The sequence below is a fragment of the Gopherus evgoodei genome, chromosome 12 (assembly GCF_007399415.2).
Source record: "Gopherus evgoodei ecotype Sinaloan lineage chromosome 12, rGopEvg1_v1.p, whole genome shotgun sequence".
Lineage (NCBI taxonomy): Eukaryota > Metazoa > Chordata > Testudines > Testudinidae > Gopherus > Gopherus evgoodei.
Window position 1 is genome coordinate 40,060,443 of NC_044333.1, and position 26,744 is coordinate 40,087,186.

The following is a 26,744-nucleotide window of genomic DNA, read 5'->3' on the forward strand; positions in this document are numbered from 1 at the left end:
GCGCTGAATTTCATCTGCCCGTTGGCCTAGCTTGGCTAGGACCTTCAGGAGTTCCTCATGCTCATCTCAGTTCTCGGCTAACCTGAATCATTTTGTGTCATGTGCAGGTCTGGCCACCTTGCTGCTTATCCCCTTTTTCAGATAATTGAACAACACCAGTCTCGGCATGGAGCCTGGCCGCATCCTTTTGCGATGGGGAAACGGATCATTTGTCCCTTGTCTCTGGTGTCTGTTGCTTTGCCACTGTCTTCGGTGACCACACCTTCCCGCTCACCCCAGGTCAAGTTACTTTCCATAATGGGATCTTGAGAGGGACTTTGTCAAAGGCTTCCTCAAAGTTCAAGTTTGTTGTGTTAGGGCTGGTCTACACTTGGGGCGAGGGGTGGGATCGATCTAAGATACGCAACTTCAGCTATGTGAATAGCGTAGCTGAAGTCGAAGTATCTCAGATCGATTTACCTCAGGTCCTCATGGCGCGAGATTGACGTCCGCGGCTCCCCCGTCAACTCCACTACTGCCGTTCGCACTGATGGAGTTCCGGAGTCAACGGGGAGCACGTTCGGGCGTCGATATATCGCGTCTAGATGAGATGCAATATATCGATCCCTGAGAAATCGATCACTACCCGCCGATAAGGCGGATAGTCTGGACGTACCCTCATCAGTTCTCCTCTTGCCACAATTTCATTGACAAGCTGAATGGAAATGGAGCCCCATGTCTTTCCCTATGGCCTCACCTTTGGACCACTGTATATTTCCCAGCTAGCCCTTTCAGCAGTCCCAGGCTGGCCGTTCTCTCATTAAGTTGCATGTCATCAACTTTGGCTAGCTGAAGGGGAGGCGTTTTTGGAACACCAGGCTGGCCCAGCCCCAAACACAAGGACGCAAACCCAGACACGTTTCAGCAGAGCATAATCCCCGAGCTTGCTGTATCTCATCGGTGACTAGGTAAGGGTGAGAAAAGCCACTGAGCCCCGCTCTTTAATGTTCAGTGCCAGTGACATGGAAGAGGAGCTCCGGCACCTCCCACGGACTTTTGGTGGCTTTTGATTGAAGTGTTATGTCTCCTGGCTGACAAATGTGTTGGTGCCTCAGTGTCCCCATGGCAGTTCTTAAGTATCTGGCAGAGCAAAGGGCCAGTGCACCTAAATGCCTGGCACTCTGTCTCCTAGCAACTGATGGCCTGGGCCCCTCCTCTGCAAAGGTGCCAGCTGAAGGTGTTGGAGACAAAGAGGTCAGGTGACCTTGTGGCCGGGAAAGGAGCTGAGCAGAGAGGAGGGGCTGGGGGGGGGTTGTTAGTCTGGAGCTGGCTGAGGACAGACTTGGGGGTCTGGCTCATTGCCCCCCAGAATGGACCCAGCTGAGGGGTCCGGTTCTCTGTATCTGCAAGCTCTGTTTTAGACCCTGTTCCTGTCATCGAATAAACCTCTGTTTTACTGGCTGGCTGAGAGTCACGTCTGACTGCAAAGTGGGGGGGCAGGACCTGTGGCTTCCCCAGGACCCCACCTGGGCGGGCTCACTGTGGGAAGCGCACGGAGGGGCAGAGGATGCTGAATGCTCCAAGGAGAGACCCAGGAGGTGAAGCCGTGTGAGCTTCTTGCCCTGAACAAGTCTGCTCCAAGGGAGAGGAGGCTCCCCAAAGTCCTGCCTGGCTTTGTGGGGAGCTGTTCCAGAGCATCACCCGGGGACTCCGTGACAGTGTGTGAGAATAAACTTGCTTAAACAACATTTGTACAGTGTGTAAAGCAGCAAACGAGGAGTTAGGAGAAGCTTCACTGCATCTTCTAGGAAATCTTCTGTTCCAGGCCTGGGGCAGGGACTTCCCAGCTGTCTGTGCAGCCCTGCTAGAGCCCTCCGGTCAGCCCCCATTCTGGCAAAGAGCCGGCAGTGCCATGGAAGTTGAACATTCAGTATTGGCACTGGGCCAATGGAATTAGTCACACGCTTCTTTATAGCCTTGCTCATGGCACCAGGCATTCTGGGTCTGGGCCAGTGTCCTAGCTGGACGGGAGTGGAGGGTGGCACCTGGGGACAGGAGCTGTCCAAAGTTTTGAACAGTGTGTCAGCAGTGCCATAGCCAGGCTCTAATGGAGCTACCCCATGAGCAAAGGGCCCAGGTTCATGGCTGGCAAGTGGTCAGCATGCGGCTACTGCAGACCAAGCCGGGATCGAAGAGGGAAGTCAATACACAGAGCAAGTCCTGCATGAGAAGGCCAACTGGAGAGGTGGCATCAGAAGAGAACCTTAAACTGGATCTTTAAAAACCCAGGAAGGCTACAAAATCCCACAAAATGAGTCCAGTGGAGGATCAGAAGAGCTGTGGGGCTTTTTTTTGGTATCCTGTTTCCATGGCACTCTCTATTACCCAAACTTCCTGAGTGATGTCACCACCTATGCCATGCCATGGTGTCACAGCCCATCCACAGATCTTGTCCCCCCACCACCTCCATTCCCCTGGGCGGCCCAATCAGGGTCTCAGAGGAAACCCAGCAATGCCCATAGCGACGGCTCCCTGGTAGGAAGAGGGGAGTCAGGCTTCGTTTAGAGCAGATGGCTCACTCCACCGGCTCTCACACCCATGCTGAGGGGTTTCTTCTTTCATGTGTAAGCAGAGTCAGGATAAGCTCTACCCTGACATCTGGTGGAAAGAATTTCAGAGAGTGTATTTGCATAGGCACGCCTACCCTATCCCAGACTGCCGAGCTGTGGGACTGCTTGGTGACAAATGACTCACCCTCAGTTGGGTGGTACTTGCTAGACAAGGGACATGGGTTCCAAAACCCAGTGAATTGAGAGAGGCTGGGGACAGGTATCTGTGCCTGGTGGTGCAGCCGCCTTGTGGAGCCAGAAGCACCAGTTCCACCCCCTCCTCTCTCCACTGTGGAATGTCAGAGTTGATTTTTTTTATTCCCTCAAGAATCTAAATACAGGTGACTGAGCTGAACTCACTTTGGGCTAATGGTGCACTAGCACTGGGGCTCCCCCACTAAGAGCTGAGATCACTAAGAGTTGAACTCACTAAAGAGCTGAAATTACTGAGCTGAGAGCACTGAGTACTGTGCTAACTAGTGGGGGAGCCTGAAGATATGCTGCGGAACAGAGCAGCTGGCGGAGTGGAGCAGTTGTGGGGACGGCTGGAGCGGATCACGGGACAGCTGGTGGCAGCAGAGCAGCGTGGCTGTGGGACGGGTGGAGTGGCCTGCAGAGTGAGCAGAGCCGAGCAGTTTGCAGGGACGACTGGAGCAGCTCATGGAGCAGAGCAGCTGGTGGAGCGGACCAGTTTCTGAGGACGGCTGGAGGAGCAGAGTGGAGCGGCTGGTGAAGCGGAGCAGTTCGTGGAGAAGGCGGAAGCAGAACCCACGGAGAGGCAGGGCAGTTGGCCCCGGACCACGTAAGGTGCCCCTTTCTACCCAGGCTGGGGGGAGGGACCTCTACAGATAAACTCTCGAACTCTGGGGTGGCATTGACCAGAGACTTTTGGGTTGTTGGACTTTGGGGTGATTGGACTTAAAACTCTAAGGGGAAAAAGGACAGTGCCAAACGTACTTGGAGGTGGGTTTTTGCTTATGGTTTGTGTTATAACCCTGTTTGTGGTGTTTCTCCAATGGGATGCCGCATTGATTCCTTCTTTTATTAAAAAGATTTTGCTACACTCAGACTCCGTGCTTGCGAGAGGGGAAGTATTACCTCCTAGAGGCGCCCAGGGGGGTGTGGTATGTGAGTGTCCCAGGTCACTGAGTGGGGCTCGAGCCGGTTATGCATTGTGTTACTGAAACGGAACCCCTGGATACTGAACCCGGCCCTTGTTGCTGCCAACTCAGAGGGGCAGAAGGGTTACACATGTGATTGGCCCAAACCCCATTAGAGACCAGAATTAATGCCCCAGTGAGTGACCTACCACTCCTCCTGTCACTGGCAGCTAGGCAGGTCCCTAAAGATTCCTGCTGCTTCTCCCCCAGCTTTGCCAGAGGCTGTGATCATTCCCTCTCTGGATCCCTTCCCGCCAGGCCCAGGGACCAGCTCTGTTAAGAGTATAGACATTATATAGTGTATTCGCATTAGAAAACGCAGCTCTGTGCATGCAATAACATGCAGGGAGAACTGGCTGAGGGGCTCACTCGCAGGATGGGTAGATGGCAGTACAGGCTGGTCTTTAACTCCTGATCTGATCCAAATGCAGTTGCAACCCTGGCATCTCTTTACAGTGGTCGCTCGGGAAGGGAGCTGCCCAGAGGCAGTGTCCCCGACTGCCGCTTCCACTGTAGCTGTATGGAAAACTCTGGGGTAGTTGTTCATCTTGAGCAAATTGTATCCTGCAGAGTGTAAGTAAGTGAGGAGGCAGGAGGCTGGGGCAGCTCCTGGGAAACTGGACTCGGGTTGGCTCATGTCCATATGCGTGGAACGCTAGGCCTGGGCGGTGTGATCTGCAAGCCTCCACGCGCCCCAGAGGAGCCTGCATTTCGAAAGCCAAAGACCTTGAGTTCCCATCTCCCAGAGCAGCCTGGTGGGCACAGCAGTGTTGCCATGGCGGTCTCTGGGCGACATGGAGCTGCTGGCATCACGGGGGTGCAGCATGTGTCCATTCCAGCCAAGGCTCTTCCAGGCTTCCTGAGGGTTCCTTGACCAGAGAAACTCACAAACACGAAGCGCCTCTCTGCCCCAGGACACCTGCTCATCTCTCTCTGTGTCGTGTCGTTCTTTAGTGTCAACGGCTTGTGATCAATTTTCTGGCTGGAGGAGGAGCAAACCTGGGAGGGGAATGCAGCAGCACCACAGGCCCGGAGGACAGAGTCTGAACGTGTTATCCCACACACGAAAGCACCCTAGATAATAAGTGCGGGAATTAACCAAGGCGCCACCTCTGTCCTGTAACAGTGACTTGCTTGATGCTGTTCTAGCTTGAGCTGACATGCCATCAAGCATCTCTTTTCTGCAGAGATGGTCTGGGACTGGGACAAGGAGGGGCGACGCTGTGCCAGGAGAAGGGAAGCACACAGCGAAAGGGTCTGAGAACTTCTATGTTGCAGCAGCTCCTGCTGATGGGGTGCAGAGAGCAGACTCTGGTGAGGCCAGGAGCCCAGCAAAGCCGTTTTCCTGTCTATTAACGGCAGAGATTCAATGATCTTGAAACACAGCAGGGGAGAGTCACAGCGACGGGATCAATGTTTTTCTGCAACAAGCCCTTTTCCCCCAGCCTGGTACAACTTGAAGCAAGCCAGGTTCACGAGCAGCACTGTCTGAAGGGTCCTACGGCCTGGGCGCTATTAGCAGTCATAATGCAGTACTGAACGATGGGGGTGCAAAATGAATAGTGACCACCTCCAGAGAGTAAAGAGAGAATATCCATTCGATGTAGCACCTGGGATGGTGAGTCAGGACTCCTGGGTCTTGTCCCAGCTCTGACACTGACTCGCTGTGCAACCTTGGGCAAGTCACAGCATGGCTTTATGCCTCAGTTTCCTCATTTTGAAAATGGAGACGATGTCTCCCGACCTCACAAGGAGCAGCTGTGAGGCTAAAACCAGGAATGTGCTTTGAGATCCTCCGATGGGCGGTGCTAGAGCCAGACAAAGCACTGGCTTCGGGTTTGTCTTGTAGGAGTGTATGGAGCACAGAGACATGGCGGTCAGAACCTAGCCCCAGGGCAGGGACAGCCCATGGCCTCTCAGAGCCTCCATCCAAGTGCAGCCATGTTCCATGTGGTGTACTCCGTACAGCAGGCTGTGCGTGCTGGAGGTGCAGATGGTGACATGGTGCTGAATTAAGTGCCGCACACGTGATATCTGCCAAGGGATCACCACCAAGAAAGGAGGATTTGGGGAAAAAAGACAGGCTTTAAAGCATCTGCAATATTTGGAAACAAATCAAATTTCCAGCTGTGCAGAGCTGCCTTCGTAGCCACAGGTAGTTGATAAAGTAGCACTGCCTGGCATCCCAACTGGCACTTGGAGAGAAAAAACCCTGGCGCAGCTGCTTGCAGAGCTGACAGATGCGCCCGACGTGCCATGTGTGTGAAAACAGAGGCTGAGTCTCGAAAGCACAGGGCCTTGCCAAGTCCGCTCTCATCTGCCGTGTGACACATGTTCTGGCACTCGAGCAATTTCCCCTATTAGGTTTCCTCTCGTCACACAGCAGAAGAAGGTTCTCCCTGAGTGGGCGGGCAGGGGAAGCCACTCTTTGCGCTGAGCGGATCCACTCGGTTGGGACACGCTCTACCATCAGCAGGAGCAGTTCCCCTGCCCCCTGCACTTCCTCTGCCTGTAACCCGCTGCTGATTTAGCTGCCTACCCACTGTCCGGGGAGAGGGGCTCCACCCAACTTGCCCTCCCCCCTCCCAGGAACACTCACCCCCATTGCTTCTCGCTCTGGGCCCCACTTCTATGCCCCCGGCTGCCACCAATCAGCCAGATCCCTGATTTGCAGCCTGGGTCCTTTAGCGCTTTTTACTTTCCCCACTCTCTGCTTGTTCTCCGGTGGCATGTCCCCTCCCGCCTGCGTATGCCTCCCCACCCTGCTGCAAAGGGCGCTCTCCTTCTCCCCCCCACACCCCTCCCCTACATACAGTGGCTTTCAGCATTTGCCTAAAGGACCCTGTAAAAATACACCTTCCTCTAGCAACAGTTCTTTCTATGGTGATAGAGGCTAGTGGATTGGGTCCTGTAGAAGCCTGGTCCCTGCCCCAGAGAGCTTCCAATCTAAACAGGCAAATGTCCCAGTAACTCAAAAGCAAAGCATCAAAGTGCTCCTGATTTACCTACTTTTTGTTGTTGTTGCCCCATTCCTCTGCCGCGGCCCGTCGGCCAGCTGGCTCCCCCAGTGCTTACCAAAGAGTCGCTCTTTGCAGCCTGTTCACCTCTCCTAGAGACTTCTTTGTTAGCTCAGCATCATGCAGCTTCTGTTGAGAGCAGTGGGCAATTCTTGCCTGCCCCAAGCACAGAGCTCTAGGAACTTGCTTCCTGGCACCGCTGGGCTGTGCACTGATCATGCCAGAAGTGGGGTGATGACAAATTGCCCAGGCAGTGGGGATTTCCCAGGGGGTCACGCTGTCTCCATGGCAGCCCAGGTCATACTTGTTTATTTCCTTCAGCTCCAGAATTCTTTTAATTCCTAGGCAGAAACAGCCAGTCTTTCTTTCTTGCTCTTGGTGCTAGTGATTCCAGGGACGTGGCCTCTTGCTGAAGGTGCTGGCTGGACTGGCCAGCTGGGTGGGATTTGCATGAATCCTACCAACTGGAGCCTGTCTGTCTACCACTGGGCACAGCTCGCTTGTCCCTCATTGGCTTTGCAAGGCATCAAGTGTCCTTGGTAGATGACTCCTGCCAAGTTTAGCAGCCACAAAACCAGAGCCCGATTTGGCTTTGATTAGCAGAGTTGCCTGTTTCTCACAGCAGGGAGGAGAGGGCATGAGGCTACTTTGGAGGAGCTGTGATGGAGTTCTTGGGTGGGGGCGGGGGTTGGAAGCTGAAAAAGGGAATTAGGATGCACAAGGAGAGCTGGGCAAACAGAGCAGGGGGTGAATGGGGCCTTGTGTGGGAGAGGAGGGTCCCTGCTTGGATGCTGCATACAGGCTCAACCTCAGCACCCTCAGGGTTACACATGGAAGAAGTTGTGTTTGGCGCAGTCACAGAGGAGCCAATTTGCTTTTCCTTTCAAAAAGCCGGCGTTGTAACCCCTAAAGCTTGCAGCTCTCTGCAGTGTTTGATCTGCCCCAGTAAGCACTGGAGAGGGACCCACCTCAGAAAGCAAGGGCTGGAGGAAGGCTGTGTGTATTCTGGTGCACCACACAGTGAGAGCGCTGGGATGGGAACAGAAGACAAGTAACTATTGGCTGAGGAAAAGAAGGAACTGCTCCTTTTCCATTAGGGACCCTATTCTGCTCTCTCCCACTTAACCCACATTTACCCTTGTGACCTGGAGCAGCAGTGGGCTCAGGGGATGTTAATGGTAAAGTGTCTGGAGAGAGGGAATTTCGGACACTCCAGCCTTCACACTGTGCTGCCTCTGGTGGAAGGGTGACAACTTAGAACGAACAAAATTCTCAGTCCCTGTCTTGCAGCTCCCAGGACCATCAGCTTGAGGACAAGCAAGCAGTGATTTGTGCTCAGGGATTGAATTGCAGGAAGGTGGTGGGATTCTTCCAAGCTCCACCCCCAAAATAAGCTCTGCTCACAGTGGTTTGCCAAAATGAGTGGCCACGCACAGCAGATTGTGCAGATGACCAGGAGATGATGGTGCATCCTTGGTTGATCTTTTCTGAACTTTGCTGAGCTCTGCCCATGGGCTCAGCATCCTCTAGGGTGGGGGCGAGGGGAGGGGGAATCAGCTGTGGCATCTCCTGAACACCACCTATTTGTGGCCCCCAGTGAGACATCACCGGCAGCACATCTCACAGCATCACCCCCCTTTCTGACATGAGGAATTATAGTTGACAATGGGGACATTTAAATTATTCATAAATTTGTTGTGTTCAAGGTCAGAAGGGACAATTAGATTATCTAGTCTGACCCACTGCATAACCCAGCTCAGAGAATATGTGATGGGGTGCTCAGCCCACAGCAGCCCCAACAGGGTCAAGGAAACTGAGACAGGGCCCGTTAGTGAGATAGGCCATACATGAGGGGTTAGGCTGGAGAAGCAACCGCTGACTGGAGGATGAAGCTTAACTGAGTAGTTGTGGGCTGGGCTAGGATAAAGCCAGGAAGCTGGCAACAGAAATGGCTGCAGTGAGGAAGTCTGTAACCAGCCTCTGTGCATCAGAGAGAGAAAGAGGGAACCTTTTTTCTTGTCCTGGCCTTCCTTTCTAATTTGTTGCTGTTCTACCTCCAGGTCTATGCCCTTTGAGCCTCTCTGATTGAGCCCCTCTTCAGTCTCTTTTTCCACATTCCATAACAGATCATGTGTGCTCCTGGCCACCCATACTGATAACACACCATCCCTCCTCCGGCAGAGGGTGGACTCCTCCCTCCTTTTCTCAGTCCCTTGTCCTACCTGAGCATCTACTGACGTCTTCCCCATCTCCTGTCGCAGCAAGGGAGGGCCTGTCTTTCTGGGTAGGTTAGCCTCTAAGAATTCTTTAGTGAGTTTCACTGCACTGCCCAAAGTTGAGAGTTGGTGCCGGCGCACCCATACAGTATAACCCACATTTATCCTTGCGACTTGTGTTTGACTAAAGCATACCTTCCAGAAAGGCTTGGTCTGAAGACAGCCAGAGATGGTGAATGCACCATTCCCCTTGCAGGTTTGTTCCAATGATTAGACACCCTCACTGTTAAAGATGTGCCTTATTTCATATTTGAGTGTCTCTGGCTTCAGTTTCCAGCCAGTGGTTCTTCCTACGCCTTTCTCTGCTAGAGTAAAGAGCCCTTTGTACCTGGTATTTTCTCCCTGTAAAGGTCCTTAGACACTATAATCAAGAATCCTCTTGATCTTCTTTTTGATAAACTAACCACTGAACTGCTTAAGTCTCTCTCTGTAAGGCATTTTGTCCAGGCCTTGAATCATTCAGTCTTGCATTCCTGAGTCCCACCACACCAGATTATAAGGCATGGGGCAAAGCTTTGGGGTATCCGCTCCAGCATCTTCCTCCATAACCTGTCTCCTGCCAGCTATGCATGACAAGAGGTTATTCAGTTGCCTTCCCAGAAGTGGCCACTCATTATGGGCCCCTCCCTTTAGGAGGTGTCCAACCTGAGATACCTAGGCCTGGAGCTGCAGGTGCTCAGCACTTTGGAAAATCAGGCTCTGGATGTCTCTAAAAAGATGAAGTGGAACTGGAGAAAGAGGGCCAGGTTTTGGGAAGGTCCTAGTTTGGTGGGACTCAGGAATGCAAGACTGGGCCAGGCTGCTATTCTCAGACTTTAGAGCCTCAGCAGGTAACAGCAGCCTCTCAGCATGCTTCATAAAGACCTTTCTCTTACAACTCTGCCTGCCTACCACATCGGTCACTGCTAATGCAAAGGTCTCTAGTGGTGCACCCCCTAGTACTGCTACAACCAAAATTGGTGCCCACTTTTGAGAATGTTGGCCACGGTAGCCATGTAGCAGGAGTCAGATGAACCGGGAAGCCAAAGGGAGGATTAGGGCTTTTCTACTATAGCATACGAAGAAGTGGACTGAAGCACCTGCAGCAGATGCTACAGGGATGGGTGCACTGGAAGTGCTGCATTAGCTCGGAGGAGACTCATTCCACACACAGGTATTTTGGTCACTGGTGAGGGCAGGAAGCTGAACTCTGGAAATGCAGAGATCGAAGTGGAAAGTGAATTTGCTGCCAGCCAAGGCCCTCAGCACTCTGGGATCATTACAAGGAAGGTGTGCGCTGAGAAGGAAAGAGTGAGGTCATCCCACCCAGCACACTGGCTGCCTCTGGAGTGTCAGGGCACTTAGTCTGGAGAGAAGCATCCACTGCACTCAGCCACCCTCCTCCGCCTGGCAGGTACTCACTGACGGGGTGCCAAATAAATACCCTTCTTTTCTTTGTGCAACTGGTTTCAGCTCCCTCCTCCTTTAGCCTGATGGTCATAGAATCATAGATTATTAGGATTGGAAGGGATCTCAGGAGATCATCTAGTCCAACCCCCTGCTCAAAGCAAGACCAATCCCCAAATCCCTAAATGTCCTCTTCAAGGATTGAACTCACAACCCTGGTCAGCCACCCATTGCTGCCCTCCACCTCCACCATCATAACACTGGCAGGCATTACATTTGAAAAGGGAGCTAAAGCTGAGTCTGTAGCAATAAGTATCTCAGTATGGGGGAAGAGAAAGAGAGAATTCAAAGCAATCTGTTAAAGGGTGGTCAGGAACGAGACTCTAAGGAGATGCCATTTTGGGGCTCCCAGTGAGTCTCTTCTGCTGGGGTCCAGCTCAAATTCCTTTTACAGCAATTTTTGTTTTAAAGGCTTCTGCAATCAGCACTGAGTTGAGAACATTGCACCCAGTGTCTGAGTCAGAATAGAATCCAGGTCACCTTCCTTGACCTGGATTGGCTCTGCAGGGCTAACCAAAGTAAAATGTTTTTGTGTCAATAAAGCAGAAGTAACTGACAGACTCACTGGGAGCAGATCTAGTAAGAACGAGAGACAAACCAGATTCTGCAGCCCTTATTCACACTGACTAGCACCTACTCAGATCTGGTGAGGGACATTTGTAAAAAGAATAAATATTTGCATGTGTCTTAGACTCTTGCTGCTTCTCTGTCTCTTTCTCACTATATATGTATATAAATAATGTAGCCATGAGATTGTTTGTGGTGTCAGGTGCACTCTCAGTTGTTAAACATGAGATCTGGCTGCAGTCTGTATTCTTGGAGCAACCAGAGTGAGGGAGTGTGTGTGGGAGACTGTGTATTCTATCCTATTCTGGTTTTTGTAGGTTTTTTGTACTGCACTCATCACCCTAGTATCTAGTGCCTTCCAGCTATGTATTAAGCAGTGTGACTAATATTTGTGATGTGTTTGTTCTCGCATCCTCTCCCCTGGAGGAGAAGTATGTACAGTGGATTGGTTTGGAATTGTTTTATTATATATGGTATAACATTTGTCATTATTTCTAATTTCTATATACCCACAAATGCATATGTCACAATATGTTTATATTAGAGAAGCCAAGACCAAAGGAATGCACCTTGTTTTAGGAGTGGAAGGTGGTGAGGTTTGTGATGGTCCTTAGCTCCTGGAGGAGTTCATTCCCCAGTGTTGCAAAAAGCACTGTCTTCTGCACAGACAAACTTACCTTAACTGTAGTTCTATTGAGCCAGAGGAGTAAAGTTGTCAGCGTGGCAAGAGGCTACCAACAGTGAGTCCTTGATCTGCAAAGCACCAGACAGAGGGCTCCCAAAAGAGGCTGCAAAGTTAGCAGTTTATTTGTACAGATCATTTTAGTAAAATATAAACATCTGTTAGCTTTGCTGAAGTAGGAAGATTTTGTTAGGAAGGGGTCCCCATTCTCCCAACCCTGCATGGCATATGGTGGCACCTGTAATGTTGTTTGCTCTGCTTGCCAGTGGCATTCCATGACATTTTTAGTCAGGCATGCAATTCCACACTTGAATGAAAAATGTTGTTCTTCAGGTGGCATGACCTCACACATATGGTGCAGGAGAGGTTGTTCTACAAAATGGTGTCCTCTGTGCACATTCGGGGACTGGACAGAATCATCCCGTGGGCACAGCTGGCTTGGGCAGGCAATGTGTGCCTTGCATACACAGATGCATGCCACCATTGCTTGCTAAGATTGTTTCCTTGCCTGCAAAAAGTAAAAGGTGGAGTTTCGAGGGTCTGAGTGATTAAAATAAAAGTAAGGTGTGTTGAAGTATGCTAGTATAAAAGTTGTGCCCTAACAAGGAACAGCTCCAATTGTTATTTGAGTGGTGGGGGTTCTACACTGCTTTTGGATTAGTGTTAACAGAGTTGAATAGCTAACATGTTGCACCTTTTCCAAGGTGTAACATTGTCAAATTTACACTCTGCAGGTCGATTTCCCATGTTCTTGGCTGTCTGCTTCTCCTTCACACGTGCTTTGCACTGGATCTTTACACTATGATTTTCACTTCCATTGTTTGACACCTGCCACCGCTTCTCTATTTAACCCACTTGTAAAGGTGTCTTACAGATTCCATTCTGTTCCCAGTCCACAGAGGATATGAGTTTTGTTACAGTCCCACCCTGAGGGCTTTAGTTCAAGCCATTTAACAGCTTGTGGTTTTAGTTCTGGATGGCCCCACTTCAGTTCCCAGCATGTCAGCCATTACATCTGCAGGGTGGGGTATGTTCTCAGGTATTCCCTTTACACCTCTAGGAGCCTCCCCACAAACTTGAATGCAAGTTTGGGATTTGGGCACAATTTCACTTAGGGCTTGTCTACATCAGAAAGTTGCAGCGCTGGTGAGGGAGTTACAGCGCTGCAACTTTGAAGGTGTACACATCTGCAGGGCATCACCAGCGCTGCAACTCCCTGTTTGCAGCGCTGGCCGTACTCCCGTTTTGTCTCGGGTGTAGAGGATCCAGCGCTGGTGATCCAGCGCTGGTAATCCAATGTAGACACTTACCAGCGCTTTTCTTGACCTCCGTGGAAGGAGGAAGCCTCTGGTAATCAAGCTGGTCTCCTTTCCCGGTTTGCTCTCTCGTTCCCGGAACCCCGAGCAAGCAGGTCTCCTTCCCTGCGGTTTGCTGGGTGGCTCCGGGAACGCGAGAGCAAACCGCGGCGAAGCGGGTCTCCTTTCCCGGTTTGCTCTCTCGTTCCCGGAACCCCGAGCAAGCAGGTCTCCTTCCCTGCGGTTTGCAGGGTGGTTCGGGGAACGCGAGAGCAAACCGCGGCGAAGCTGGTCTCCTTTCCCGGTTTGCTCTCTCGTTCCCGGAACCCCGAGCAAGCAGGTCTCCTTCCCTGCGGTTTGCTGGGTGGCTCCGGGAACGCGAGAGCAAACCGCGGCGAAGCTGGTCTCCTTCCCCGGTTTGCTCTCGCGTTCCCCGAACCCCCCTTGAAGCCGCCCAACAGCGCTGCAGTGTGGCCACATCTAACACCACTTGCAGCGCTGGTTGCTGTAAGTGTGGCCACTCTGCAGCGCTGGCCCTATACAGCTGTACTAATACAGCTGTAACAACCAGCGCTGCAAAATTTTAGATGTAGACATGGCCTTAGAAACCATTTTCAATAAACTTGTGGGGTCTAGGGCGGGTCACTCCCGTGGGGACTCGTCCTCTGCCCCCGTTTGTCTCTTTTACTCAGCCGCTGCATGCTGCCATGGGGAGCTCTCTGGGCTAGGGCCCATCTGTTACATGGGGCGCGGGGCTGGCACTCCCGCTCCCTGGTCTGTGCTCGGTTTCCCCAGCTGCTCCCATGGCACGAGGAGGACGGGGCCCCGCACGCACACTGCGGGTGGGCGGCGCTGGCCGGAGACGCGCCCCCAGGCAGGGACCTGCCCGGGCCGGGGGGGCTCAGGCTGCCCTGCGATGTAACGTGAGCAGGTCGCTGGGTGACCAGAGAGCGGGCGGGGCAGCAGGCGCCGCTGCAGGACCGAGCCCGGCCCTGGGGGCAGCGCCCATCAAACCGGCACAGCTGGGCCCCCCGGCGGGGCTGCCAGGTGACGTCAGCCTCGCCGCTCGAAGGGCTGTGATGTCACAGCAGTGACGTGTCACCCTGGCCCCGAGCTCCGGCCCCGCTCCAGGGAGCTGGTTCTGCCCGCGCCGGAACCGCCGGCGGCGGCACCTGGTTTCCGCGGGGACCCACTTCCCGGACGGACTCGCCCCCCCCCCACTGCCCGGGCGCTGCCACCCGCGGGACACGGCCCGGCAGGTGAGGTCCGGCCGCCCCTCCCCCCGGGCTCCTGCCCCGCCCCCGTCTCCCCAGGGCGCCCTTCCCTAGCGCCCCCCCCCGGGCTCCTGCCCCGCCCCGTCTCCCCAGGGCGCCCTTCCCTAATCCCGCTCCCGTCTCCCCAGGGTGCCCTTCCCTAATCCCCCCCCCCGGGCCTTCTGCCCCGCCCCCGTCTCCCCAGGGCGCCCTTCCCTAGCGCCCCCCCCGGGCTCCTGCCCCGCTCCTGTCTCCCCAGGGCGCCCTTCCCTAGCGCCCCCCCCGGGGCTCCTGCCCCGCCCCCGTCTCCCCAGGGCGCCCCTCCCTAATCCCCCCCCCGGGCCTTCTGCCCCGCCCCCATCTCTCCACGGTGCCCTTCCCTAGCGCCCCCACCCCCATCTCCCCAGGGTGCTCTTCCCTAGTGCCCCCTCGGCCCCGGGCTGCCTGTCCAGCCCCATCTTCCCCACGGTGCCCTTGTCTAATGCCCCCATCCTTGTCCTCCTCGCTGCCTCCCCAGACATGCCTGCGCTCCCCTGCCTGGGGGTGGGCTGCCCATATCCTGCTCCAGCAGCTGCATCTGGCGGGGGCCTGCAGGTTGGGTGCTGGGGTTCAGGGGGGTTGCTGATTGGTGCTGTCCATGTGCCCAGGGGGGTTGTGGGATGCGATTGGTGCTATCTGTATGCTCTGGGGGGGGTGGAGGGGGTGCAGATTGGCGCAGTGCGTGTGCTGCGTGCTTGCATGGAGGGGGATACACCAGCCTCAGGGCCCTGACTTCCATGCAAATGAACTATGGAAACAAACAGTAACACTGAAAATACAAACTGTGTTGAAGTTTTTCACACCTCTTTAAATAAATCCCACCACCATGAAACCACTTCCTCCAATCACAATATGCACACCCACATCTTTCTTCTCCTCTGTCTGGGGGAAATACTCCCTCATTTTCCTGATCCACATTTAACGGTAGTCCTTTGGGATTTGTTAAGTTGTCTAAATTTCTGGATGGAATTACTGACACAGAGCTGTTTGGAAAGTTAGGAAGTTTGAAAGCATCTGGTCTTTCTGCACACAACAGATGTGATTTTCGGTTAGTTTGATGGAAGCGGTCCTTTCACACACTTCAGAGCAGCACATGCACTCTCCATCAGGTGATGCAGAGGCAGACAACCTGCAGAATGTTATCTGGTGGTCTTGATTGTGCTTCTGGTTTGATCATGCTCTCTGGGACAATGGGGCACGCTCCTTTTGCAAGATTAGTTACAGTGTCAAGAGCTGATCTTTAAAAAGATTCAGTGATAACCATGTGTCTGAGGTCAGGAGCAGACCTTTTGACTAGCTCAGCAAAAAGAGTGTTGCTCAAGTCATCTACTGTGTTTTTATAATTACACAGTATTTATACTGTGACCAAGGTGAGATTAGATAATGGGGATTTGTAGAGACACATTTGAAAGCGGGGTGAGTTAGAGATGGAATTGCAAGGAATGATTTAGGAAAATTTGAAGCAAGAGATAAATTTCTTAGCAGTGAAGGAATTTGTGCACTGATATGATCTTTCTTCCTAGGGTGTATTTGAACCACTATTACTAGAGATGGTTGAGAGGTGACACAGGGCCTAGGAATGACTGAGGTCATTGGGTGATAGTTTGTGTCCAGTGTCCAACAGAGTCATAGGTGCTAGAGGTGCAGCAGATCTTTGTTACTTTGTCACCTTGTCCATTCCCAGAGATCAGAGCAGGATTGCGTCCGGGAAGATATCTTCTGGGGTTTTGGGTGGTCTTGTCCATTCCCAGAGATCAGAGCAGGATTGCGTCCGGGAAGATATCTTCTGGGGTTTTGGGTGGTCTAGTTTCAAACATCTAAAGCAATATGCAGTGTTTTCTGTATACATCTGAATCATAAACTGATGGTTTTGTGGGTTTTTATAGCTTAGAGTTGCTGAGCCAGTTCTCCTTTTTGCTCCTTCAGAAACGGCTGTGCTTCAGCATATGAAAGAGAAGAGTGATTATGGTGTTTGTTGTGCAGGTGGAAGAATACGGGTAAGACTGTAAATAATGTGAGGGCATCTGTAGAGAAGCTGTGGCTTGCAAGGAAATAATCCATCAGTTATTTTAATGCTATGCTTAATTTCATTTTAACCAGTATGTTGTTTTCCTCTTGAAAGGCTGCACGGTAGCATCATCTGAAATAAGTGACAGGTTTCCACTTTAAATCCCAGCTGGTTTCCTAAGAGGATTTATACCACCATCTAGTCTACATATTGTTAGTGGTCAGACATGAACAATACATGGTTATTAGTATCTTGGAAAATGAACTGACACTGATAAATCTGTGGCAGTTACCCAGTTACTTTGCATTGTATTGTGGCTCAGTTAGCATTCTGAGATCACCTTTGTTTGTTTTTTAATCCTAAATTGAGAGATGTGAAGCTGGCTCCTGTTTTCCTACCTTTAGAAATGTAATTTCTGGCTGAGGAAAGCGTTGGAGTGGGGAGCCGGGGGATGGAAACGCTGTCCAGGGTGAAGGAAGAATGTTAACTCCTTATATATCAGATTGTTAATAGTATAGTTCCTGCTTCTTTGGCCAGTCCTAGTTGGTTTGGGGTTGTGTTGCCCTCCCCACCTTCAACTGTGGTGGTGATTTATTGAACTGTGGTTGTGCTTTATTGGGTATAGAATTTGGATCCCACAGTCGCCCATAATTACCACAGTCTTCTCTGCCACTCATTGCAAGGCTTTGTGATGTCAAGAGCTGGGTGAAACCACCAAATGTATTTTCGCTTGTTACCTTAGCCATAGTAGGATAGAGTTTGAACCTATCTCCAAAGACAAAAGCTAGTGCACTGTCCTGCAGTCCCCATCCCGTGGCAGCAGGTCTTACTCAGCTGTATACTCTTAGTTAGATTTGATTCCCGTTACTGGTGTAGCTCCCTGAAAAATGTAAAAGAAAGGAATCTGCCCCGGCCCTTGCCAAACTAGCACATCCAGCACTTTTGTAATGCTTTACACGGTTGTCATAAGTTCAGTGAAGTCCATAAGTGCACAGGACCAGTGAAAGCTGCTGTTGCTTATTGTTCCATTAAATCTGCACTGGCGTTGTGGTGAAAAGAGGATGGTGTGAGTTTCTGAAGCTGCAGTTTCGAAGTGGCAGCTAAAACCTGGCTCTTTGAGCTTTCCAGGGGAAACCCACTAAGGGTATGGCTACACTTGCACTTCAAACCGCTGCCGTGGCAGCGGTTTGAAATGCGAGTGTGGTCGCAGCACCAGCGCTGGAAGAGAGCTCTACCAGCGCTGCACGTGCTCCACATCCTCTACAGGTGTAGCTTGCAGCGCTGGGAGCCGCGCTCCCAGCGCTGTGGCACTGTTTACACTGAGTCTTTACAGCGCTGTATCTTGCAGCGCTCAGGGGGGTGTTTTTTTCACACCCCTGAGCGCAAAAGTTGCAGCGCTGTAAAGCGCCAGTGTAGCCATGGCCTGAGCCAAGTGTAGTTAACCATAGTGGCTTGGAACTCTGCTCCTCAGTGGCACAGTGGAAATGCAGTCAGTTCCAATTAACACCCTGTTAGCATCTTGTGTGCTCTCACCAGCAGTCTAGCCTTGGGGCTATTACAGTAGTTAGAAGGAGGTGATTCTGGTTTTGCAAACAGTCTGTCTTGACTTTTTTCTTTTTTTAAATGTATCTGTAAAGAGGAACATGAGAAATGGAAAGATGTCGTGCTAGTGTCACCTGTTTTGTTTTTTCCATTTCATTGGTGTGTGTCATGTGCATGCAGTGACCACACTTCTTAGTTTAAAGACCACTTCAAGATGTTTCTGCACTAAATCACAGGCTTCATTACGGAAATCGAAATTGAGATTGTTCCGCAAACAAAATATGTGCAAACAAGTTTTTATTTGGGAAATTTAATTAGTGTGAATGAGAGAGAGGAAATCTCACTGCTGCATCTACGCAAAAACGAAATAAAAATCCATCGCTGACAGTAGGTGTTAGCAACAAGGGCATCTGAGCTGGTGCCAAGCACAGTTGAGCTGCAAATCATTTGGATCTTACACTGATAGTTGTCAAACAAATTCTCTGGTGGTTTATTGTTTCTGCTATTTCACGCTATGGGAAGCTGTGTTTTGTAAGCTGTTGCAATAATAGATTTTTTGGAAGTCCTATAAAGCCAAATGGCCATTGACCTCATCAAGGAAACCCCATCATTGAATGCAGCACTCCTATATCTTTTTTGAGAAATGAAATTTTAGATGCATTTGGACAGAAATTGTCTCCTTTTAGTTTCACTTTAAGGATACGTCACTTGTTGAGTTAAACTTTAATAGTCGCTGTTACATAAGAAGCAACATAAAGTCCTTTCTCTCCGACCTTTCCTTATTTTTCTTCCTCTCCTTGGCTGGATATCTGTGACAATCAGTGCATGGCTCAGGACAGCGTCAACCAATCAGAGTCTTCCCTTTCTTCTTACTGGGCCTGCTGCTCCAGCTCACAAGCACCGCTCCAGTGTTGGCACTGCCCTGGACAGGGTTCTGGAGACCCTCTACCCACAGTCTCCCCTGCACCCTTCTGTAGCAGTTTCTTCCTGATGCTTCCAGTGTACTGTCCCTCTGCCCTGCCACTGGAGGAACGACAAGCTGCAGCCACTATGGTAGCACAAACATATTGCTTAAAAAAGAAGTGGCTGATGAATAGCACTTAGACATTCCTAATATTTGTCTCCAGTGCTGTAAAAACAAGAGTCTTTTTCTGAACTTCTCCCACGAGAGAGTGGACTTTAATGTCATTATGCACCTGAGCAGAAGGAGCAGAATGCGTAACTCTTATGCCAGCCCATAATCTTCCCCAGTAATAGTAGGGACTGTTGCTTCATCCCAGTTCCCTAGTGGATGTTTTTCTACACTGCTGAACCTTGATACAATTTAACATGGTTCACACACACTGTTTAGGAGAGGTCAGGACTTCAGTTGTGGGGTGTGCTCCCCGTTAGGATAGCGCTGCACCAGTAGAGCTCTGGCGTGCGGGGGAGCAGCTGAGCTCATGCTGACACATTGCCTGGCTCTAGTCAGTGCTCTTAGTTTCCTGCTATCCAGGAATATTGTAAGAAATCCTGCAAGTCAGTAATGGTGGGTATTGGCTTGCCTGCCTGTTTTCACTTGGAAAACCACCTGCCTGACCTGTGCTGTGTGGTGGCTGCCCAGACTGTTTGCTGTTGTTGCCTACTCTGGCTGTTGTACCCATTCTGTTAAGGTTGTGTCACGTAGGATGGAACTGTGTGCCTGATACAGTGCCTGTGATGATCAATCAGATCAGAAGGGTAGACAGACCTCCTTTGCTTATTTTCTTCAGTCACTGGAAGTGACAGGATGGCATCAGTAAGCATTAATTACTGTGCTAAACTCACTTGTTGAAAATAAATGTTCTTTTAATGCACATTTTTGTCTTAAGTGAGATTGTGATTTAGAGATTCCACTATGAGTGCTTTGGGCTGTCTTCCTGCGCGTGGAGATGGGGCCTAGCACTTAAACAGGCTTGGAATGAAAGCTACCCCCTTTTCCTTTGTGTGACTATTTTGTATAAATTCCTGGATATTCCCACTCCCTGCTTATTGGTTCATATAATTTCTCTCTGCAGCATCGAGTCTGATCAAGAAATGCAGGCAGAATGTTGGGCTCCTGGATATTTTGCCATGTGAATTTGCCCATGCGATGTCTTGTTCACGGTGTACACCGCTGGAGGTGGCCTGCCTGTGGACGGAGGAATGTTGGACATTTCAGAAAAGGCCTACACACCACAAGAACACCATGCAGTGGTAGGGTTACCCCCGTCTTCACCAGAGCTTTGGCTTTTGGTGATAAAATTGCCATCATTGATCAAAATGGAGAGCACACGTACAGGGACCTTTACACTCAAAGTGTCCACTTGTCTCAGCAAATCTGTGAAGTGCTCAGATGTTCCAGTGGGGACCTAAAGGGGGAGCGGATCTCGTTTTTATGCCCAAATGATGCCTCATATGTGATTTCCCAGTGGGCTTCCTGGATGAGTGGAGGCATAGCTGTTCCCCTGTATAAGAAACACCCAGTGCAGGAACTAGAGTATTTCATCCAAGACTCCCAGAGTAGTCTGGTCATTGCCACAGAAGAGTATGTGAAGCACATAACCCCTAGTGCTGAGAAACTGGGAATACCCGTTCTGCCACTTGTTAACTCTGGTAGCGATGGATGTATAAATGATAAGACTGTGGAAGCGTTCCCCTTGGCAATTGACTGTCCTGCGTGGAAAGATAGAGGAGCGATGATAATCTACACCAGTGGGACTACAGGAAGACCAAAAGGTGTCCTTAGTACCCATCAGAATGTGCAAGCTGTGGTAAGTGATACGGCCCTCATGATATACTAAAGGCATGTTATTGAAGGTCAGGTTTTTTCAAAAGTGACTAGTGATTTGGGGCTTCCTGTTGGGTGTGCAGCTTGAGCAACTGCACTCTGAAAATCCAGGCCCCTCTGAAGTGTCCCAGGTTGGCACCCAAAACCATTAGTCATGTTTGAAAATCTTTGCCGGTGTGTATGCACTGTGGCTTAGGCTACAGTGAGTGGGTGGGTATTTTCCTGGTGGGGTGGTAGTGACTCTATAAGTTGCCTTTTTTACTGGTTGCTTTTCCTGCAAAATGACTTTAGAAATGTATCCATGCCCCTCACTGAAGTATAATTTGATCCAGCACGTCACTATTATGTAGAGTCTGTGCATTATTTAGCTATATATCCCCAAGGCAAAAAATCCATTAGCTATCTGAGCCAAAAAGAGTTACAAGTCTAAAGGAGCGTGCTGCTTGCCTTGCCAGTTCGGTATCGCTGCCTGCAGCTGATAAAATCACACCAGTAGGGGGAATAAATACACTGCACCTCAAAGATGTGGTATCGGACTAAAATGGTTCAAGACTCTCTGATACTGTGGTGAGCCTAGGCAGAGAGAACAAGGGCTTCACCATATTGTGGAAAGACTCTTTCCTCACAAGTGTTCGGATCATTTGGAAGGCAGATTGAACAGTGGGTGTGGCTGGCAGTTTGGTGCAGAACACCAGGGTTGTAGTGGCTGGATAAAATCTGCCCTCCCTGCTACGGGAAGGGAGAATGACGAGCATTGTTCAAATATCTTTTCTTCTAGACAAGCTGAAAATAACCTCTTTGACTGCGAAGGTTAAGCTCTGAAAGGCATTGTCCTGCCTAACACGGCCCAAACTCTAGTGCTTTGGAAGAATTTTTTTCTTTTGGAAGCTTAAAATTTAATATTTTCGCAGTATTAGGTTTATTTTCCTTTCTATTTATGGACCATTGACTTCCTGCCCCCAGTTTCTGTTTCTCATGGATTCTAATCAGCCAGCCTAGGTCAGCTTCTTTTTGTCAGCAGCATTATCAATGGTGTTAGCAAAGTTTCTTAGATAACGATTGTTTCTGCTGACTCTGGTTGTGCAACAGCAGGTTAGTAATAGCGTAGGTCCTACCTAAACAGTAGTAATTAATCTCTAATTTTTGGGCAACACGGATGGAGTTATAGGTGCATGTATGTATATACATATGTATTCTATAGATGCACAGAATGTTCCCATTCAGTTGTTTTTATGATAGTTGCTTTTCTCCTGTTGGTCTCAAAGAAGAGACCCCACTTCCTTTGCATTCATCAAAGGGGGTGCAGGTCTTCCACCTTGCAGGTTCTTGTCTGTTTGTTACTGGTGACACTTTCATTCTGACACCTATTTTTTCCCATGAATCCCCTGAATTTATGTTCACATCCAGGGCCCAGAAACTAGCCCAGGCAGCGGCATGCTGCTACTAGCTCAAACAGTAGAGCTAGGGTTGAATTAGCCATGCTTTCTCTGTAATTAGAGCTCTGTTCTGTGTCTCAGCTGGTGGCTCCCCTTGGCCTAATGCTGGATTTTATATTTTTCCCCCACAGGTAACAGGGCTGGTTGACAAATGGGAGTGGACGAAGGAAGATGTGATCTTGCATGTGCTGCCTTTACACCATGTCCACGGAGTGATCAATAAGCTGCTGTGCCCTCTTTGGGTGGGAGCTACGTGCATCATGCTGTCCGAGTTTAGCCCTCAGAAGGTAAGCCTGGATGGATTGAGTATTGGCTTTGAAATTCATCAGCAAAACCCCATGCATTCTAATTAGAGTAAGTCTGTAAACAGTTCCAGCATAGTTAGCTTTTGGCTACATACAGATCATGAATTTTCTCGATAAAAAGACTTTTGAACTGAATATTAAATCTGGGGCAAAGCAGCTTTTCTGGGTGGTTTTAACTTGTTTGATTATTAAATGGCTAATAATCTGTAATATTACCTCTGCTTCTTGGTGACGCTAGGAGGTATCAAACCAGGGCACTGCACACAGAATAATAACAGAGTTAATTTAGAATCAGGAAAGATGAAAACATAACTTACTCTCTTGTTTTGTAACCTACTGTACCTTAGCAATGCATTGCCTCAAACACTTAACAGTTTGTTTTGTAATACCATAGTCAGTAGCTCGCAGTAGCCCTTTTCTGTGTTAAATACACTCACACTCAATGTCTTGTGCTATGTCGCATGGTATGATGCTGGCGTTAGAGTTTCTGGTGCCCCAGGTGAGACTAATAAAATAATACTGGATATTTATATGCAAGCTCCACTTTTTATCCTCCAAGCTCTTTACAAACATTAGTAAATTCGTCAAGATTAGACTGGCTGTCATGTCCCTACTCTCGGCCACAATGGGAGAGAGTTAGCAAAATTGAAACTTTTCCGAGTCCCTTAGGAAAGGTGGTGGTAAGCAGACTGTCCTCATCAGATTAGGAGCAGAGATGCTGTTAGAATGTTGTTTTTCTGCACATGTAGGAAGCGCTGGGCCTGGTGACTCTGCTGTGGTACCTTGCCAATGCCAACGGGCAGCAGTTTTAAAGGGAAAAAAGTGATTGTAGCAGAGAGGTGTGTGTCTGTGAAGGGAGAAGTGGTTGTAGCAGAGAAGTGTGTGTCTGTGAAGGGAGAAGAACACTTTTAGTCTGTTTCCACCTGGGATTGCCTTTGCCACCCTTGTGATGGTGCTATTTGTTTGCAGAGCCCCTAAGGTTGGTCCTGGAGAAGAATTTGGGAGATCACTCGTGTCCATGCTTTAATTCATTTAACAACCTAACTAGTGTGGTGATGGGTCCTGTAGAAGACCCTAAGGTAGAGAAATGGGTTTGTCTTCTCCCAAAGTGTGTAAATATCACTTCCTGAGCAATGTGCCAAGCATTGAGACCAAGTGTGATTTGAGGAGAGGCATATGTTCTGTTCACCTTCCCTGGAGACACCCCCAGACTGGTGAGTAGGCAGCAGTCTGATAAGAACTTGTGGTCTAAGCAAGTCTGACAGAAATAGGTGAAGAGAAAATAAAGAGAGCCTGAGCACTGGACTCTGCATTGGCCATCCTTTGTCGTGCCTGTGGCATTTGCATTCCAGGTGTGCTACAGGTGGCAGGGCTAGGGTGACCAGACGTTAAGGGGAAAATATCAAGACCGCCGTGGGGGGGGAGGGCGTTTTTTTTACACCACCCGTCCGGGAGTTCGGCGGCAATTCGTCGGAGAGCCCTTCAGTCGCGGATGGTCTTCGGCGGTATTTTGGCGGGGGATAATAAACCTTGTCGCCAAAGACAGAAGCACCCGCCACCGAAATACCGCCGAAGACCGTCCGCGACTGAAGGACTCTCCCCTGAATTTCCACCGAAGAGCAGAAAACAAAATATCGGGACAAATGGCATCCCAACCGTACTCTGGTCAGGACACGGGACAAACTCCTCAAAATGGGGACAATCTGGTCACCTAGAAAGGCTGAAATTCTCAGAGCTAGGGGAAACATTCCCTTAAGCTGAGCTGAAACAGGGTGGACATTAAGGTGACACTATAAAATGGAAAATCCTGGAAAGCTTCTAACCTCAGTCCCAGGTTCCTTTGCTTGTTGCTCACTTCCTGCTACTTTGAGCCCTTTCCTGGCAGCATGGCTTGGAGATTTGGAAACGCACCATGCAAGATAAAATAAATACTGAGAAGTCCCTGACTTTGCCTAAAAATACCCCTCGTTGTAATGCCAAAGAGCCTGTGAGGGGAAGAGTTCAGGCTAGCTTAGGCTGTCATTGCAATACACCTTATAACTCACCAGTTCAAGCTCCTGTGGGAAGTGATGTGGGAATTCAACAAGCAAATAAAATATCGAAGGGGATAAGGTACAATAAGCAACAGTGCCGAACACTTCCCCTCTTACTACACAGGGTCGGGGGAGAGGGGATGTTTTGCCTTGCAGTCCCCATCTCCATGCAGAGCTATGCAAATCAGCAGATTACAGTTGTGCATTTCAAGGTGCTGGTGCCTCAAAGCCTAATTCTGCTTTGGTCAGTGGAGTTACTCAACGTTAATACCAGTGTAGCTGAGATTGGAATTTGGCCCTCAGTCTTTAACTAGCTCTGGTTCCTTTGTGCCAGAAGGCTCAGTGTTCAGTGAATAATTGGGCATCAGGTGCAGATGCCAGCTTTAAGTGGGAGCGGAAGTGTGCATTTTCTGAGGCCATGGCTACACTAGAGAGTTGCAGCGCTGGTGAGGGGGTTACAGCGCTGCAACTTAGGATGTGGCCACACTTGCAAAGCACGGCCAGCGCTGCAACTCCCTGGTTGCAGCGCTGGCTGTACACCCAGTCAAGCCTCGGGTGTAGGGATTCCAGCGCTGGTCAGCAAGTGTGGACCCCATCAGCGCTTTTATTGACCTCCGGGGTATAAGGAGGTATCCCAGAATTCCTGTCCACAACAAACCGGAAGAAAGGGAGAGCTCGGAGTTCAGCCAAACTGCTTATTTAAAAAACAAACACAGCTCCTGTTTGCTGAGCGAGCGGAGGCAGGCAGGGGAATTACTTTGGAATGTTCACAGCTGTTTGCTTGAAGAGAGAAACAGCACGCTCACACGGCAGAGGGGGAGGGGGAAGTCCAGAGCGGGAGGGGGAAGTCCGTGTTGAGCAGTTGCTTATCTGGTCTGACGGGTATTTAGGAGTGCATAATTTGCATTTAGTGAATGAGAGAGGAGTGGGGGAAGGGAGTCAGAACTTTTAAAATGATTGAAGGTAGGCACTGTGTGTCTTCCAGTCCTTAGAACTTGCAAGGCAGGGAGCTGAGAACAGTGTCAACTCCAAAAATCCACTCTGTCTGTCTCCTCCACGCTCCCTGCCACATTCCACCCCACCCCCCTCTTTTGAAAAGCACGTTGCAGCCACTTGAATGCTGGGATAGCTGCCCACAATGCACCACTCCCAACAGCGCTGCAAATGTGGCCACACTGCAGTGCTGGTAGCTGTCAGTGTGGCCACACTGCAGCGCTGGCCCTACACAGCTGTACGAACACAGCTGTAACTGCCAGCGCTGCAGAACTGTAAGTGTAGCCATGGCCTGAGATTACTTCTTATAGAAGCATAAATCAATAATCACCCTGGGGTGGCTGCAGGACTAAGACCAGGACCCACACATTACTAATGAGCAGCCATGGTCAGAGGCTTTTAAAATTATGCTGTGCCCTCTCTGTATGCTTCAGGTTTGATAGGGCTACCTGGGAGAGAGAGAGATATGAGCAAATGCAAGAAATCGTTGTCCTTCCTGTTCAGTCGTCGGACACAGACGTGCCTGACTCCTTTCACTCTCCCAGGGAGTTCTCTACAGGCCATGCTGACTTCATACTACACTTTCCCCCTTGAGTCCCCTACAGCAGTCACCATCCTTCCAGATGTGGAGGAATGGAAGGAAACCTCCATCAAAGCCTGTCCTCATTAATGCCCCTTAATCAGCCAGAGGGGCTGCTGGTGAATGGCATAAGAAAATTCCTTCCCTGAGGGCTAAGCATGCTGCCTCCACAGCTCCTGCAGGGAGCAAGCAGTCAGGAACTGAGCCCATGATAATACCCAGTGGTAGCTGGCCACTGGCGCTGCCCAGCATTAAGATTTCAATTTAAATATGTAGCGTGTGTGGATCAAGTGTTTCAGACGGATACAGGTCCTCTTTGGGGTAAGGCAGCAGGTTTAAAACAAACAAAAGGAAGGATTTCTTCACCCAGTGCAGTCAACCTGTGGAACTCTTTGCCAAAGGAGGCTGTGAAGGCCAAGACTATAACAGGGTTCAAAAAAGAACTAGATAAGTTCATGGAGGATAGGTCCATCAATGGTTATCAGCCAAGATGGGCAGGGATGGTGTCCCTGGGCTCTGTTTGCCAGAAGCTGGAACTGCATGGCATGGGATGGATCACTTGATGGCTACCTTTTCTGTTCATTCCCTCTGGGGCACCATTGGCCACTGTTGGAAGACAAGATCCTGAGCCGGATGAACCTTTGGTCTGACCCACTGTGGCCGTTCTTATGTTCTTGGGCTCCAGTCTGAGTACTGTTCTTCCCTTGATATTTAAAATCACTGCATTCTTAGCTTC

The 26,744-nt window shown here is 50.2% G+C and overlaps 1 protein-coding gene across 1 annotated transcript in view; it reads left to right on the forward strand.

Annotated features, from left to right (window-relative positions):
* The first annotated feature begins 14,732 nt into the window (after positions 1-14,732).
* ACSF3 (acyl-CoA synthetase family member 3) overlaps positions 14,733-26,744 on the forward strand; it is a 110,067-nt gene continuing 98,055 nt past the window's right edge. The window contains 4 exon segments of the mRNA XM_030581418.1: positions 14,733-14,878; positions 16,250-16,320; positions 19,910-20,644; positions 22,229-22,384. Coding sequence (XP_030437278.1) covers positions 19,940-20,644; positions 22,229-22,384 — 861 coding nt within the window. The 5' untranslated portion in view covers positions 14,733-14,878; positions 16,250-16,320; positions 19,910-19,939.